The sequence below is a fragment of the Mesitornis unicolor genome, unplaced genomic scaffold (genome assembly GCF_000695765.1).
Source record: "Mesitornis unicolor isolate BGI_N332 unplaced genomic scaffold, ASM69576v1 scaffold16877, whole genome shotgun sequence".
Lineage (NCBI taxonomy): Eukaryota > Metazoa > Chordata > Aves > Mesitornithiformes > Mesitornithidae > Mesitornis > Mesitornis unicolor.
Window position 1 is genome coordinate 13260 of NW_010196072.1, and position 15382 is coordinate 28641.

Genomic DNA, 15382 nt, shown 5'->3' on the forward strand with positions numbered 1-15382 from the left:
CCGCGAGGGCATGCGGTGAGAGCCGCCCCGGATGCCGCGTCCCTGCCAGTCCCGCTCCCGCGGAGTGCTGACGGGCCGAACTGAGCTTTCTGAGCTGGTGGTAGAGGTACCTGGCTGCTCCGCTGCTGCTGGGAAGGAGAGAGGGAGAAAGGGGGTGAGTTCCCAGCTGTCAGCTTGGCCTGGCTCTGCCAGGACGTGTGTGTGAGCAGCTGCGGTGACTTCAATGGGGCTACTGAAGAGCATGAGTTAAGCATCTGTTTAACTGCAGGATCAGAGCCTTGGCATCTAAACAAATGTTCAAAGCGCTTTTGTGTAACTTGCTTCATTTTCCTCTAGGAGATAAGATCTCAAGAGTGTCTTCCCCCGCTTGTTCTGCCTCCTCTTCCTATGTATCCCTCCTCAACCCTTCTCTATGGCAGCTCAGCCAGGTCTCATTCCTCTGGTGTGCTCAAAGCCAGAGAGCTGTTGGGTTTTTTTGTTTTGGTTTTTTTTTTTTGTTTTGGTTTGGTTTTTTTTTACGTGAGGGTGTCAGTTGTTTCATTGACGATAAGACTTATCTCTCGCTTCTCTATGGCTGCAATTCTGTCAAATGTGATCAGCCTTGTCTGTCAGGACTTTATCAATCCCCAGTGCTTCCTACACAAGGTTTCACAACCTTCTGGGGTGTTTAATGACTTCTTTTTTGTAATGTGGCGCTTCTCTTCAGAAAGAAGCTGAAATGACAGGGTAGTAAATAGAAGACTTTTCTTCCCCACCTCTCTTGACCACTTCTCTAGCGTTTGGTGAACTTGTATCTCTCCAGTTTTCTCTGCATTCTCAAGAACTTGTTCAACTTGACTGTCGCACAGACATAATCCCTTCTTACAACCAAAATGTGTACTGAACTGTTCTGTGCTCTCACCTGAAGGTCTATGGCTTACATGAATATTTGGAAATGGCCCCAAGCTTTTTTCTCTCTCGTCTCTAAGGATTACAAACTATGTTCCTAAGTGCTTCCACACTGCAAACACGAGATTGCTCACAAGGGGCACAGCCTTCAGCTGCTTCTGGGTCTTGCAATCGGGTTGCAAGTGAGGGGGAAAAGGCAATCTGGAAGAACTTGCTGCTGCAGAGCACTGCGGTGTCACAAACCATCTCTGTCCCTTCCAGAAGACAACCAGGAAGCCTGTCAGTGTGAGGCGGAGGGAATCTTCCTTACCACCTAGACAGATTTAATATATGATAAGAGGCCAGGTAGTGAAGCATGTGTGTGGTGTTTGACATCATGCCCCAGCTTAATTTCTGTTTATGTAGTGTCAAGTGCCTCGACAAGCTGAGATGCAGATTTTAATTTCTTTCCTCATTTGTTATGGACCAGTATTTTCTTTAGTATCATGGTTCCCTGGCTGTGACCTATGGACTGCTAACCTCCTGCTGGCCCACAGATTCCCATCTTGCTTGTAGAGCTTCCTCCATGAAACCGATCCAGGAAGGATGTTGAAGATGGCCCAAGGTCCCAAAAGTCTGGAACTGACTGGGGACTACATCAGTCTTTGTCCAAAATGGGTGAGGATGAGCAGAGCCTCCTGATGACGTTGCGTGGAAGCAGTAGCACTGAGCGTGGTGCAAAGTATGAGTTATTCTGATGCTGACCTGACTGCTGCTGTGGTTGTTCCTTTTGGTTTTTTTGGGTGATCTGGGCTTTATTCTTTTGTGAGTCACCATGAAGATGTCAAAAGAAAAATGCTAGAAAGGTATGCTCTTTTGAGTAGACCATCTGTGCTCTATTCACCATGTGTGCAAACAATATTTTTAAAAACAGGGCTGTAGGCTGTCTGGGGAGCCTTATATTTGAAGGGAAGTATTTTTCTTTGTACATTGTTTTCTATACTAAAAATACTAATATTAGAATCATAGAATGATTTGAGTTGGAAGGGACCTTAAAGATCATTTGGTCCAACCCCCTGCCATGGGCAGGGACACCTCCACCAGACCAGGTTGGTCAAAGCCACATCCAACCTGGCCTTGAACACTTTCAGGGAGGGGGCATCCACAACTTCCCTGGGCAACCTGTTCCTGTCACCACCCTCACAGTAAGGAATTTCTTCCTTATATCTAATCTAAATCTACACTCACTCTGTTTAAAGTCATTACCTCTCATCCTAATACTGCATGGCCTTGTAAAGAGTTTCTCTCTTTCTTGTAAGACCCCTTTAAGAATTGGAAGGCTTCTGTAAGGTCTCTCCAGAGCCTTCTTCAGGCTGAACAACCCCAACTCTTTCAGCTGGTCCTCACAGGGGAGGTGCTTCACTCTCCTGATCATCTTTGTGGCCTTCCTCTGGACTTGCTCCAATAGGTCCATATACTGTAATATTAATCTTAGCATACCATGATAGTAATATCAGTAATTTAGTGTTAGTGGTATTTACCCAGGTGACTCTGGTGAAGCAGGAGTCTGTGATAATCAAAAAACAAAGCACAGAAGCCCACCAAGCACTGGGTTGGATGTGATTGATGGTTAGACCTCCCTGGTTCAACATATGTTTTATTAGGTTTACTTATACAGCGTTGTGTCTTGTAGGTTTTTACTAGAGATTCTCCTGGGCAGATCCTGCTTGTAGTGTGACATCTTCCTGCAGTGACAGAATTACTCTGAGCTGAATACCTGCCTGCTTGCATGGAGTTTTGGCTTCCATAAATTAGCTGCAACTGGGTTGGCTGTCATCAGCCTGATGGTAGCAGATGGTCCTGTTTTTTTCTGCATCATACCCAACAAACGAGGCAAACTTTGGCCTCTTATTCTAGGAAGAGTTTTGAGCATCCAACTGAAGATGCCTTCTCCTTTTGGCTTCAAATGAACTGTGCTGCTTTGTGAACTCTTGAGAAGTTTACAGTGAAAATGCTGCTTCTTACTGTGGGTGAGAGCTGGATAGAGACTAAGATGCAGGAGGGGAAATAATTCAGCCCCACAGATAAGGGTCCTTGGCAGGAATTAGACAGTACAAAATACTGGAGGAGAGAGAGAGATGTAAAGGGCAGGATCCTTGCAATGGGGCCTATTCACCACCCTTTCTTTTTGGGCTTCTCTGCTTACATTGCTGGCTGTCAGAGGTTTTAGTATTTCAACCTAATAAAAGGCACCTTAATTGAAGAAACATCTATCTATAGAGCTATAGCTGTTCAGTTACTTAAGTTAAATTGATGTAACCTTCCGCTGATATGAAAATCATACCCTGTTAAATAGGGCAAAATCAAGGGGCAAATTTCATCTCAGTGAGTGATTTCTCAGGGGAGTTTGAGGGATGTTTTCTCTCTTCTCCCATTCTGCTGCCTCTAATTTCAATTTCAATGCTTTGCTGTGGCCTTGAAAGCGAACTCCCGGCAGCTGATGGTGGCCAGGCACATTAGGGGAATTGCTTTGTGTAAATCGGCCTAGTTTGCATGGCTTGCTGTGACAACAGGGAAGGGTATGCTCTCCCTTTACAAGCCTTCTCCTTTCAGTGGCAACGCTGTTTCTTGCAATGTTTATCTGATTCAGCCCCTAGCTGATGACTTCAGACCACAGACAAGGGGTTGAGTCTGTCTGCTCTGCTCTCGGATCTAGTGCAGGGTCTGTTGTCTACGTGTATTTTCTGCTGAGGCACAGGCTGTGAATTCATCTCCCAGCAGAATTTCATTCCCATGCCCAGTGGTTTGGCAGAGCTGAGGGTCTCGGCAATGCCTGGCACGTAGGTCCATGGCAGGACGTGGTCCTTGCTGAAGATGAGTAACAGTTGTTTGGGGTTTTTTTCTTTATATAACTATTCCTTTCACCTGCACTGTTTCTTCACCTTTTCCTTGTTGCCCAATGAGAAAACACCTCACCCCACATATAAAACCACCTCTTCTGCTCTTCTCAATACACATATGTCTGTGTGTGACCCACCAAGTGCCCCAGGACACGCCTATACCCGTTCCTGTAATGGAGCTTGCCCTGAGATCCCACTGTCCTGGAGAAGGCCAGCAGCACGGGGCTGCCATCCTACCCTGGGGAGTTGCATGTGCCATGAATCTGCTGCACAATGTCATAGCCAAATGTTTTACCTTCCCTAGTGTCCAGCCTCTCAAATAAGCTGAGAACTAGACCAGCTTCGTGGTCTGTAGCTCTGTGGGGGCCAGTGTTGCCAGCATGAGCCAGCCTGTTCCTGCTGGCAGGGAGGCAGGATCCTGGGGAGATCCTTACTTCCCTTGCAGGGCTTCTGCTTTTCTCTCCAGCCCATCACCATTGTCTCCATCCTCCTGGAGCTCTCGTTTTGTGGGTCCAACCACCCCCTTGGTATCTGCTAGCTTTTCTCACGTTTCTCATCACTCCTGCAGGCACAGTCTCCTAGTTGTCCCTGGGTGGGAAGGGCAGCAGTCCAAGCCCTAGTGGGAGCTGCCTTTGAAACAGGGAAGGATCTCAGCCAGTGACTGCTCTGTTTTTTTTCCCCATGTCCATGCTCACGTGGGACAGGAAAGCAATGTGAAAGGAAGTATAGCACTTTTACTCTCCTGAGTCTGCACCCCCATGTGTTATCTCTGGCCAGAGATATCCAGCTGATGAGGGGAGTCTGAAGATTGTATTTAGCAGGATCTTATCCAGGACCTCCTTTCCTGTCTCTTACTTGATCAAGCAATAGTGGAGAGGCTGGCAGAAAAATTTAGATCAAATTCTGCTCTACCATTTCCCTGCAGCCCCTCTGGGGCTTAGCATGTGGGGCCATCCAAAATCCACTTATAATTGTTCCCATTGAAACTTCTTCCCCCTCACCCTTCCTAGCATGTCTGAACTGGGTCCTCAGGACACTGTTCTGCTTCTGACTGTTTCCAAATAATTATCATGTAATTCTTTTCCCAAAATAATGTAAGGTGTGGGTGAGGCGCGTTTGCTTCCAGTGATGTAGCAATACCCCTTACACAACAGAAATGCTAGGTGTTTCACCAAACTGGGAATGGGATGACAGCCACAGGAGTGTGACTAAGGGGCGTCAGTGTGCCATGGGTGTTGCATGTTATCTCTGGGGCTGCTTTTTGGGTTTGCCTTCTTTCAGTGAATCGGTACCCTGGTGCCTGCTTTCCCTTCCCAGCCCTTTCCCCTGAGCCTCCCCATCCTCCCGTGGCTGATCTGTGGCAGAGCAGCTCTCTGTCTGGACCCTCACTGTGCTCTCTGGGATTGCAGCTCCTCTCAGAGGGTCCCACTGTGACCTGGGCTTGCTTCCGCTTCGTTGGCACTGCGCAAGGTGGTTTGCCAGCCCTGTTGAGGGCCAAAGCCAGAGCTTGCTTCTCAGCATTTCCGCCAGCCTCTGCAGGCCTCCCAGTGAGCTTGCACAGACATCAAAGGCTCAGAAGGAACCAGCCCTTCTGGCTGGGCAGAAATAGAAATGAAATCCAACTGTGCTGGGTCTGTAGCGGTAACCAGGGGTTGAGCAGCGAGCGTCTCTGCTGGTGCTGTGACCCTGCAGAGCTCTTCCAGCTGCTCTCCAGCTCTCTGCAATTCACTCTGCTAGTTTTTGAGCTTTAGGAGTACAGAGAAGAGGTTTTGAGTTTCTGGAAAACTCCCCTGATACACCCTGGTATCTGACTTTGGTTTTTTAATTATTTTTGTGGCTTTTTCATTTATTGGTGGTGGTGGTTGTTGTTGTTGTTGTTTGGTTGTTGGTTTTTTCCCCAGTGATAGACTCCAGACTGCTCTCCTCTCCCAGCTCATGACTTTCTGGCTTGCAGCTACAATCACAGTTGTTAGTTGCTCAAGTACATGACAGAGCATTTCATACGATATTAATGGTACGTTTCTCTCCTTGCAGTAATGAAGATGATGAAGGTGCTACGGTTCCCTGCTGCTTTTCTCTTCCTAGTGGCTGCATTCAATCTGGAGCCATCTCACTGTGCCAAGGTGCTGATCATGCCCACCGTAGTCTTTGACAGCCACTTGCGAGTCTTCATGCGAGTGGCAGAGGCAATGACTGACCGGGGCCATGACCCTGTGCTGCTACTTCATGAGGGTCGAGATGTGGAAACCTACCTGCCCGGCTTCCGCATGGAGAGATACTGGGGTATCTTCAGCACAGAAAGTGCAGATGCCTGGGTGCAGGAGAAGATAAAGCGCGTCTTCCAAGGGAGGATGACTGCTCTGGAGATATTTTCCTTTTTGGAGAAGTACCTGGAAAACTGTGACCTAGTGCTGGGAAATTCTACCCTTCTGCAGAAACTGCAGCACGAACGCTTTGACCTGCTGTTGGTGGACCCTAATGAGATGTGTGGCTTTATCTTGGCCCACATTCTCCGTGTCAAATATGCTGTGATCTCTACTGGTTTCTGGTTCCCAGCAGAGATTGGTGCAACTTCCCCCATTGCCTATGTCCCTGAGTTCAACTCCCTGATGACAGACAGGATGAGCTTCTTTGGTAGGGCTTGGAATCTCCTTGTCTACGTGATCACTCGCACGGCCACAAAGCTTATCATCCTGCCCAAGTTTGAACATCTCATGGAGAAACACAGAGTGGAGCCAAAGACATCCATGTTGGACCTTGTCCATGGAACCAGCCTCTTCTTCCTCTGTAATGATGTGGTGCTGGACTTTCCCCGGCCAACGCTCCCCCATGTCATCTTCACAGGGGGGATCCTTGCTGAGCCTGCAAAGCCTCTCTCAGTGGTAAGTGCAGGAAAGCTTTGAGCTGTGATGGCACATTAATGTGGGGAGTTATTCAGTGCAAATCTGCTTTTGAGGGGCCTTGTAGTAAATGCTGTGACACCCCAGAAGTCTGGAAAGCTGCTGTGTTTTGGTGACTGCGTGCAGCAGGGAGACAGGGAGCACTGAGGACTCTGAGGCTGCAAGGAGGATGTAGAATTAAGTTGTCCACCCTGAAGCGGGATTTGGCTTCACTGTCCATGTAAAATGGTGTGTGGAGGTCCTATATTGGCAGTGTGGCCCCTGGGACTTGATCATGAGTAATTTGTTTGTTCCTATACTTGAAGCGGAAGTGGGAAGGACAATGAGTCTTCGCTGCTTTGTCACTGATTTATGTCAATCCAGAATTTCCTCCTTAATTCTGTTTCTCACAGGGCATTTCTGCCCTTGAGCTTGTAGTCTTAAGGACACATAGAGGGGAACTGTGCTTGTTCCCTCATCAAATTCAATGTGGAATCCCAAAGTTTGCAAAACTTTAGTGTATCATCCCCTCTTTCTCTTAAGTCGAGCCCTGAGAGAAAACTCCCCAGGGATCCCAGAAAGCTCTGCCCTGTACCTCACTAGCCCTGGTAATAAATTCAGAGGGATGAGCTCTTAAAGCCTCTGACTGAAGAAAATACTGGAACAGCAGGACCTGTCTGCCATTCCTCCCATTGCCTTGCCACTTCTACAAACACTGAGGGGAAATAGACCTGGCTAATGACACTTGGGCAGTCAGGTTGTCCTGGTGTCCTAATTATGGGATTGAAATGGAGATAAGATTCAAGTATCAAAGTATTAGAGGTCTGTCAAGATCTCTGGTGACAGCTTTAATAGACACAATTTTTTGGGGGTGTCAATTCTTTCCAGTTAAAGGGAAAAAAATGAGGTCAGGTGCTTTAAAACAGAAGTTCTCTAGATGTGTATGGCTGCCCATCACCCTTTCCCATGTGGCGTGGTGTGCAGGTAATGCAAACGCATGTAGGGTGCTCCAAAAGCTGTGTCAGAGAGTGGCTACCTCACAGGTCTTGCAAAACACTGGCTTGGTCCAATCTGGCCATGTACACACCTGCCTTACAAAGAAGGGAGTTGCTTGCTGTGGCATTACTCATGTGCTTCACAGCTTCCAGAGCTGATCCCAGGGCGCCTGAGGCAAGAATGATGGAGATAAGTCTGGAGCCCTGCAGTAGGTGGTGGCTGTCATGCTAGGAGGTAAGCACGTGTGTACCCAGGTTACAGGATGCCAGCAGGGTGCCACCTCTCTGTGGGTCTACGTGTAGCTTGAGGAATCTCCCATCTGAACTAGAGCAGAGTTTTGTAATTAGGGTGTTTGTTTCTTCATATTTGAAATGCTCTGATTGCGAGTTCCTTTAATTAGGACACGGTGACACATAGATATGTACCTGAGAGATGGTGAGAACTTTTGGTGGTCAAGTATGCTTCCCGAGCAACTTGAGTGCTGTTACTGCAAGTCAAATGTTAAGGCCTAATTACAATGGATGTAATAATCTACTTTTTCAGTCATGTACTTTTAGCTGGAAAAACAAACTAGTACTTTTACTTCTTTAGCAGTTTTAGTGGTTGTATTGCTCAAAAGATGTGAAACTCAACAGAATGGAGAAATAAAAATGTTTTTTCGATTTTTTTTGTTTGTTGGGTTTTAGGGCTTTTTAAACTCTTCTGTGAAGTTAGGTTTGGGTCCCTGAAACATCTAACGAAAGACAAACATCCACAGAAAGTAACACTAAAATGTGCTTTTTAGCTCTTCAGTCTCATGATCCCCTAACCTGTAGACTACTAAAAAGATATTCAGAATTAATAATCCTATTTTTCTCCTTTAAGAACAGGAAGAACTATTTTTTGCCCTTCATGTTCTTCTACAGTGTTTATTTCTAGAAAGTGTTCATATTCAAAGGTTTTGGGAAACATCCCTAAAACACTTCTGACTGTGATAGACGGCAAACTTGAAGCAGGACAGAATCCGTAATGAGAAATAGGCTCAGCCCAGCCTAGCATAATAGGGAATGGTCTGTGGTTGCTCCACAGCACCTGTGGGAGCTGATTTCATCTTCCTGCAGCCTTCTGGCCCTGGTTGAAAAAAAAAGTAAGGACTCTGTTCAAGGTACACACTTGTATATGTAGCATCACAGGTAGCCTCTAAATGAAGAGCAAACAGCTGTGGCTTTTCCTGGAGCTGTAGCTACCTCTCTGCCTAATGACCAGACACTAAATCTGCTATCTGCAAGTATCTGTCAAGGATGAAATGCAAGTTTTGGACACCTCCCTGCCAGCTCCCAAACTCAACAGGCGCTGAAGTAAATTTCAAGTTTGTTGCCTGGTCAAAACCACGTAGCTTTGTGCTCTGTAGATAGTTTTCATCCTTTCTGCTTTCTCCAACAAGACTTCAAGGCAGCTGCGTGTGTTTTGCCCACAGGGTCTGCGACTCTGGGTGGAAGCAGCAGACGCGGGTGTTATTGTTGTCTCCTTTGGCATTGGGATCCGAGCTCTGCCGAGCGACTTGGTGGAGAAGATGGCTGGCGCGTTTGCTCGCCTCCCGCAGAGGGTGGTGTGGAGGTAAGGAGGGGATGTGATTCCTCTTGAGTTGGATGGAAATCAATCCTGAGGGGTGATTCATCTCAAAGCACAGAGTTTGCTTTCTGTATTTTGATCTGACTGCATTTAATCTTTTTAATTTATTTATTATTCTCTGTGTGTTTCTTGTCTCTTCCCCCCACCCTCCCCCTCGATTTATCTCCTCCCACAGATATTTTGGGCAGAAGCCAAGAAACCTGGGTGAGAATACGCTGATGATGGAGTGGCTGCCCCAGAATGACCTGCTAGGTAAGGCTGGGCTGTGTGCATTTGTGCTGCTAGCAACAGCCCTGGAGTTTAGCCCAAACCACAGCAAAGGTACACGAGGACAGCAGCGCCTGTGTGGGTCTAAGTCTGTTGCTTGTTGCAAGTCTGATCTGTGCAAAACGTGGTCCTTGCCTAAAGCCTGCTGGAGCTGCATCTTAGCCCCTACTTCCCTCCTCCTCCAGGCACTCCTCAGTAAGGTTTGGGCTGCCAGCTGTGTTTCTGAAGGGTGACATCCTCCCTGCTCAGCATGCCTGGCTTTCCATAAACATACTGTGTGTGGAGGAAGCCACTGGTAGCCCTGTTTCAGCATGCAAGACACTGACCTGCTCCTGTTTCTTTGCTTGCAGGCCATCCCAATGTGAAAGCTTTTGTCAGCCACTGTGGGATGAATGGGATATTCGAGGCAATTTATCATGGTGTGCCAGTGGTGGGATTTCCTTTCTATGGAGACCAGTTTGACATCATGACCAGAGTGCAGGCGAAGGGCATGGGTATCCTTATGGACTGGAGCAGAGTAAAAGAGGAAGATCTCTACCAGGCCATCGTCACAGTTATCTCTGACCCCAGGTGAGGCATCTGGAAGCATCAAGCTCTTCCTTGGTGCAGACTATATGTAGGGACCAGTGTGTCTTTGTGTTGGCCTCTTCCTACACAGCCTATGGTGGCTTCTGGACCGAGCAGGGTTGCAAGCAATGCTCAGCTGCCCAGAAGTGGCTGAAAATCTGAGAATGGGGTTCAGGAGGAGATACATAAGAATTTTCTGTTAGAGCGTGATATAGTACCGTTTGGCTCTGACTGTAATTTTCTTAGAAAGCTTTCTGAGATGCTGAGGCACAAACCTCTTCTCCTTTTAATGCCAGCCTGGCATCAGGGAAAGGAAGATCACAACCTCACCTTGGCATCTCCCTGGTCTTGTCCAAACAGCTTTCCGTAGAAACAGCGCAGGCAGTGGACTGCAGGTAGTGCTCCATCTGTTCCTCAACATCCAGATACTCTTCTCTTTCCCAGATCTGCTGTAGCACAGTGATGCAGGGCTCCCGCTCTCTAACAGGGCACATGCAACAGCTAAATGCTGTCCAAGAGAGCTATTAGGAGCTCTCAACTGCTGACCTCAGTGTAAGTTGTTAAGGTATTGCAACTTGGGACCCTAAAGGATTTGGCCAGTCATCAAGTATGCAACTGTTGCTTGATGCTGGGTGAGGTCTTTGGGTGCAAACTCCCCTCAGAAAGCACCAGCCCACATGAACCCACTGAGTAGAGACTTGGGAGCTGAACTGCCAATCTTATTAATAACACATAAAGTACAATGCATTCTGGCTTGTGCTGCCATGGCTAATGATTGCCATCAGAGTGGCTTTCAGAGGCAGATAGGAAAAGAATCATGGAAGAAATTTGCCACTTTCCCAAGGCATTGTCTGGGACTTGAAAGCACCACTGGACGTCTCAGGCCACTTCTCAGCTGTGAAGCTCCTGTCAGAGGGATAACTTCTTATCTTCTTCCCTTGCAGCTACAGAAAAGCAGCCAAGCTCATCTCGGCTCTGCACCTGGACACACCAATGCATGCTCTCAACAGGACAGTGTACTGGCTGGAGTACATCCTTCGTCACGACGGGGCTCCGTATCTTCGCCCTGCTGTCTACGACCTCTCCTTGTACGAGTACTTCTGCCTGGACATCATAGCCCTTTTCTTGTTGAGTCTGTCCAGTATTGGATTCATCCTCTACAAGTCTATGGTGTGGTGCAGAAGGAAGGGGGCCAGCCCCGTGTATCAGAATGGCAATTGCATGAAAGGCCACTTCACAGAAGAGAAGAAATTGCAGTAGTGGCTCAGCATGTTCCAGGGCACATCCCATCACTGTGAAATGAACTGCTGCTATGCCAAGAAATGTACGGCACGCGGGCATGGAGAGAGGTGAAAGATCAGCAGGTCTGGATGAGAAGAGAGGGGGGAGGGAGGAGTATTGCGAAGTCCTGCATGCACACCTCTGTGTACATCACCTGTGGGCGAGGGCACGAATTCAGGTGTGGGTGGAAGCACTTGGCCAAGATGCTGGGAATGGGGCATGGGTAGGTAGACTTCCAGGGAGGAGTGCAAGTTGTTCCCTTTCTATTGTGTGTTGATTTAGATGCTGGTGTTGCTCTGCTGGCTTTTTGGATCTCCATGGAGGCTCTGGAAGTAGGAATAGCATTTAATGTGTGGCAGACACCGTTTCTCTTCAGTCCTGTTAGCAAGAGCCCCAGGAGTCAGGATTTCTTTATGTGCAGGTGAGGACCTGAAGTAGAGCTATGGACAGGGAAGGGCACTGAAAGTATCATCTACAAGAGAATTAAATTGGTCTGGTTTAAGTTCTGTGGGTAAATACAGTTGTTCCTACTTTCATCAACCCTCTGCAACCCTGTTTGTGTTTGAGCTAAATTATTGTGTTTTGTTTTTTTAAATAAACTTATATTCTTTCCCCTGTGTGGCAGTTCTCTCGGGATGTTGTTTAAACAAGATTAAAGTGCTGCTGCTTCTTGTCACTGCTGCTATGGTCTCCACGTACCTCTGGATTCCTACAAACCTCTGTCAGCAACTCGTTTTGGTCTTCCCCCAGGGTTTCAGGCAGTCCCTTTCCTCCTCTGCCAGCATGTGACACACCCATGCCCATGTAGTCTCCAAACCTGTGATAAGAGAAGAATTTGGAAGAGATCTGATGGCCAGGACCACAGGAAGAGCAGCCAGTAGCTTGGAGAACTGGTCATAGGCAATGGGCCGTAAAGCACATTTATAGAAGCAACAAGCCCTGCACTTTCTGAAGAAAACAGAAATGCCCACTTACTTCAGTGTGAACAGATGTACTGTTGCCCCACTTAGAGACATGGAAGGGAGCAATACTCATGTGTTTCTATTCACCCTGGTTTCTAAGGCAAACCCATGCTTGGGTGCAATTGCACAACCCACCCGCAGCGTTGGCTGATGGTACCACTGGCAATGCCCTGTGCTGAGGGACAAAGGCTCTACTCTGTGCTCTCAGCTGGGGCCATCACAACCCCAGCACCACCTCACTGCCATAGCTGCCCTTGCTGGTGTTTCCAGGCTCTTCTCTTGCTTGCTGTTGCATTTATTTCTCTTTCCAGATGAAAGGTGCATTGCCATGTGCAACCTAGCAAACAGCAGTTTGGCTGGGCTCCTGGGATGCTCTCGGTTGGGATAGTGCCCAGCTCTGACTCTGGCTCCTCTGAGTTCTGGCACTGCTACCTTCCATCTCCAACCCTCAGTTTGCAGAGAGGCTGCAGTGAAAGCAGCACTGGATGAGAATCCCATTTGCCATTAGGGATGGATGAGAAGAGCCTGTAGACCTAAGCTGGGTCCTGCAACGTCCCATGGCAGAAGTTCTTCCTGGAGTTTCTTGCTGCCTCTTGGGATGCCTAAACCTGGCCACGGTCAGTGGTGGGCCTGGCAACCCATCAGCTGTGCTCTGCAGCAGTCTAATGTGGCTTCGTGCCCTCTGAGCTGAGGTTATGGAGTCTAATTGTCTCCAATGGGGGATGGGGGAAGATCAGATCAAGGTGAGCTGCTATCAAATAGGTAGTAAGAGAAAAGCAAGGATTGTAGATAAGTGGTAGAAACTGGGTACCTGGTGCCTTTTACCTGTGAGATGAAATTTGAGGGTTGATGGGGTTTGGTATTTTGGGGGGTTTTGTTTTTGGTTTTTTTTTTTTAAACAGATATTGGTACAAGTTTTACAGCCCATTACCAGTTTCCCTATAGTGGCTTTGTTGTCATCTCCGAGCAGATGACTGTGGACAAGGGCATGGAGGTGGGACATTTTGCTCAGTTCTTTATCTGGGGTGGAAGAGGAAGATCATTACTGCTGTCTATGTCAGAGTTTGGCAATTTAGATTAGGCTGAACATAACAAATGAGCTGAGAAGCTTGTGGCTTGGTGACAGAGTTGGTTTGCTTTGAACTTAGAGAAGAAAAAGGAGCGAGAGGACAAATCCACCATGTTTGCAAAGTTATGCTCCAGCTAAGTGGCAAGTCTCCATCCCTCCCAGCCTGGCCATGTGGCAAGACATGCTGGAGGCAGGGGGCTGCTTCAGTTTGGCTATTCTCCATAGCAGATGCCTTGGAGGAGCTGCAGGAGAGGGTACCAGTCTTGCCCCGCAATATCCTCTAGGCCAGACGCAGATCACAGATCACTGCAGAGGAAACAGGGACACCACGGCCTGATGGGGCCAGAGACCTGCATGTTGTTTTGCTTGCAAGTAAAAGAGCAAAGATAAATGTTTGAGACTGACGGAGCCTGTGTGACTTACAAAATGTATGTGACTTACAAATATGTAAGTCTATTTTCCAGCTTGCTGAGGATGCTGCCTTCTTGCTGTTCACAATCTCAGACAGAGGTTCAAGCCAGCATTAGCATGTTGACTCCTATAGAATATGTCCTTAACTCCTTGAGCTGTTTATGACTACTTTCATTTCCAAATGCAGAGCAGAGTTAGGAGGCATGTCTATCCAGGGTGTCAAAATATGTATAGTGTATTTAAAGAACAATTCAACAATTTGGTGAGAACGACTTTTAATGGAGTAAAGTACAAAGCTGCCCAAGGATCCTGTGAGTAAGAAGATGACATTCAAAAAGCATCCCTAAAGTGAAAAGAGTCTTTCCCAGGAAAAGCTGTGTGTGGGCTTAGAAACTGTCAGGAGCCATTCTTTGAGTTTTGGGGAGGAGAAGTGGTTCTGGAGAAGTATTTGGATATGCTAATTAAAGATGAGGTCTCCTCTTACTTTCCCAGCATTACTCCCATTTTCTGTAAATCTTCTCTCTTCCTATTAAACCCATAGCTTTCTCTCTTTACTCTTGTCCTAGTTACTCCTTCAGTATTGACTACAGAAGGCAAGTATAACAAAGCCTTAAGCCAGGTATTAAGTTAATTTATGAATAATGAGTAGCCTGTCACATACATTAAAAGTATTGGTGGGGGAAGGGGTGTTGATGAGCTTTATCCTTCAGGCAGCTCTGTCTTCAGCTGGGTACCCAGTCTCTGGGCAAGGTGCCTCTCAGTTACTGTGTATCCTCCCCTGTCACAGGCACTGAGGCGGACAGGTGGGGCTGTGGCATAATTTAGGAAAGTAAACCTGTGTCTTATAAGGCAGCAAGCAGGGAAGAAGCCTCCTCCCCCCCAAAGAAAAGTAGGGCGTGAGTCAATACTTTTTGGAGGGCTGAAGAAGCCTCACCCAGGAGCTGCAACCCCAGCTGAGCCCTATGCAAGGCATGGGGGAACCTGAGCAGGATGCCGAAACTCCAGCAGCCTCACTACTGCGTATAAAACTTCCTGTGAGGGCCCCGAGGGGCTCTGCGGGCAGAGAGGCATTCAGGGTGCACATGAGCAAGCTTTTCAGGTTTGTCCAGCCCCAGCAGCTCCTCGCAAACCTGCTCTACGTGTGAGCCACGGCAGCCCTGTGAGGGGGAGCCAGCCTGGTGTTTGAGACACTCTGGGTTTGCAAATGAGTGTGCTTTCCAGGTGATGGCCGTGCAGCTCTGGCACTGCCTCAGATGCTGCTCTCCTACAGGACTTTGGAAACAGCTAATAAGCTACTGCTGCTTCAACCCCAGTGCTTTTGTATGTGGAAGGGGTCCACACGTCCCCCTGGCAGCATCCCTACTAGAGAGCGTGTTCGTGGGCTGCAGCAGGGCCACGTCAGCTCCGCAGCTGGTTTTTCTAGCCTGGTTAGGTGGTGGCACCAAACTGTGTCAACAAAATTTGGCTAATAAAGAGGAGCCATCTCCCTCTACAGGTGAATGTGAAATCGCTCCGGCTGTGAGAGGAAAGCCTCAAGGAGAACCGGCTCCTTAAAGATGACGATTTTGACTC

General features: G+C 47.8%; 1 protein-coding gene across 1 annotated transcript; it reads left to right on the top strand.

The window, feature by feature from the left end:
• Nucleotides 1-5803: 5803 nt before the first annotated feature.
• LOC104543684 (2-hydroxyacylsphingosine 1-beta-galactosyltransferase-like) lies at nucleotides 5804-11347 on the top strand. Its single transcript, XM_010188348.1, has 5 exons — nucleotides 5804-6649; nucleotides 9099-9238; nucleotides 9429-9505; nucleotides 9871-10090; nucleotides 11032-11347. The coding sequence occupies exons 1-5, from the start codon at nucleotides 5804-5806 to the stop codon at nucleotides 11345-11347; spliced, it is 1599 nt and encodes a 532-aa protein (XP_010186650.1).
• The last annotated feature ends 4035 nt before the right edge of the window (nucleotides 11348-15382 follow it).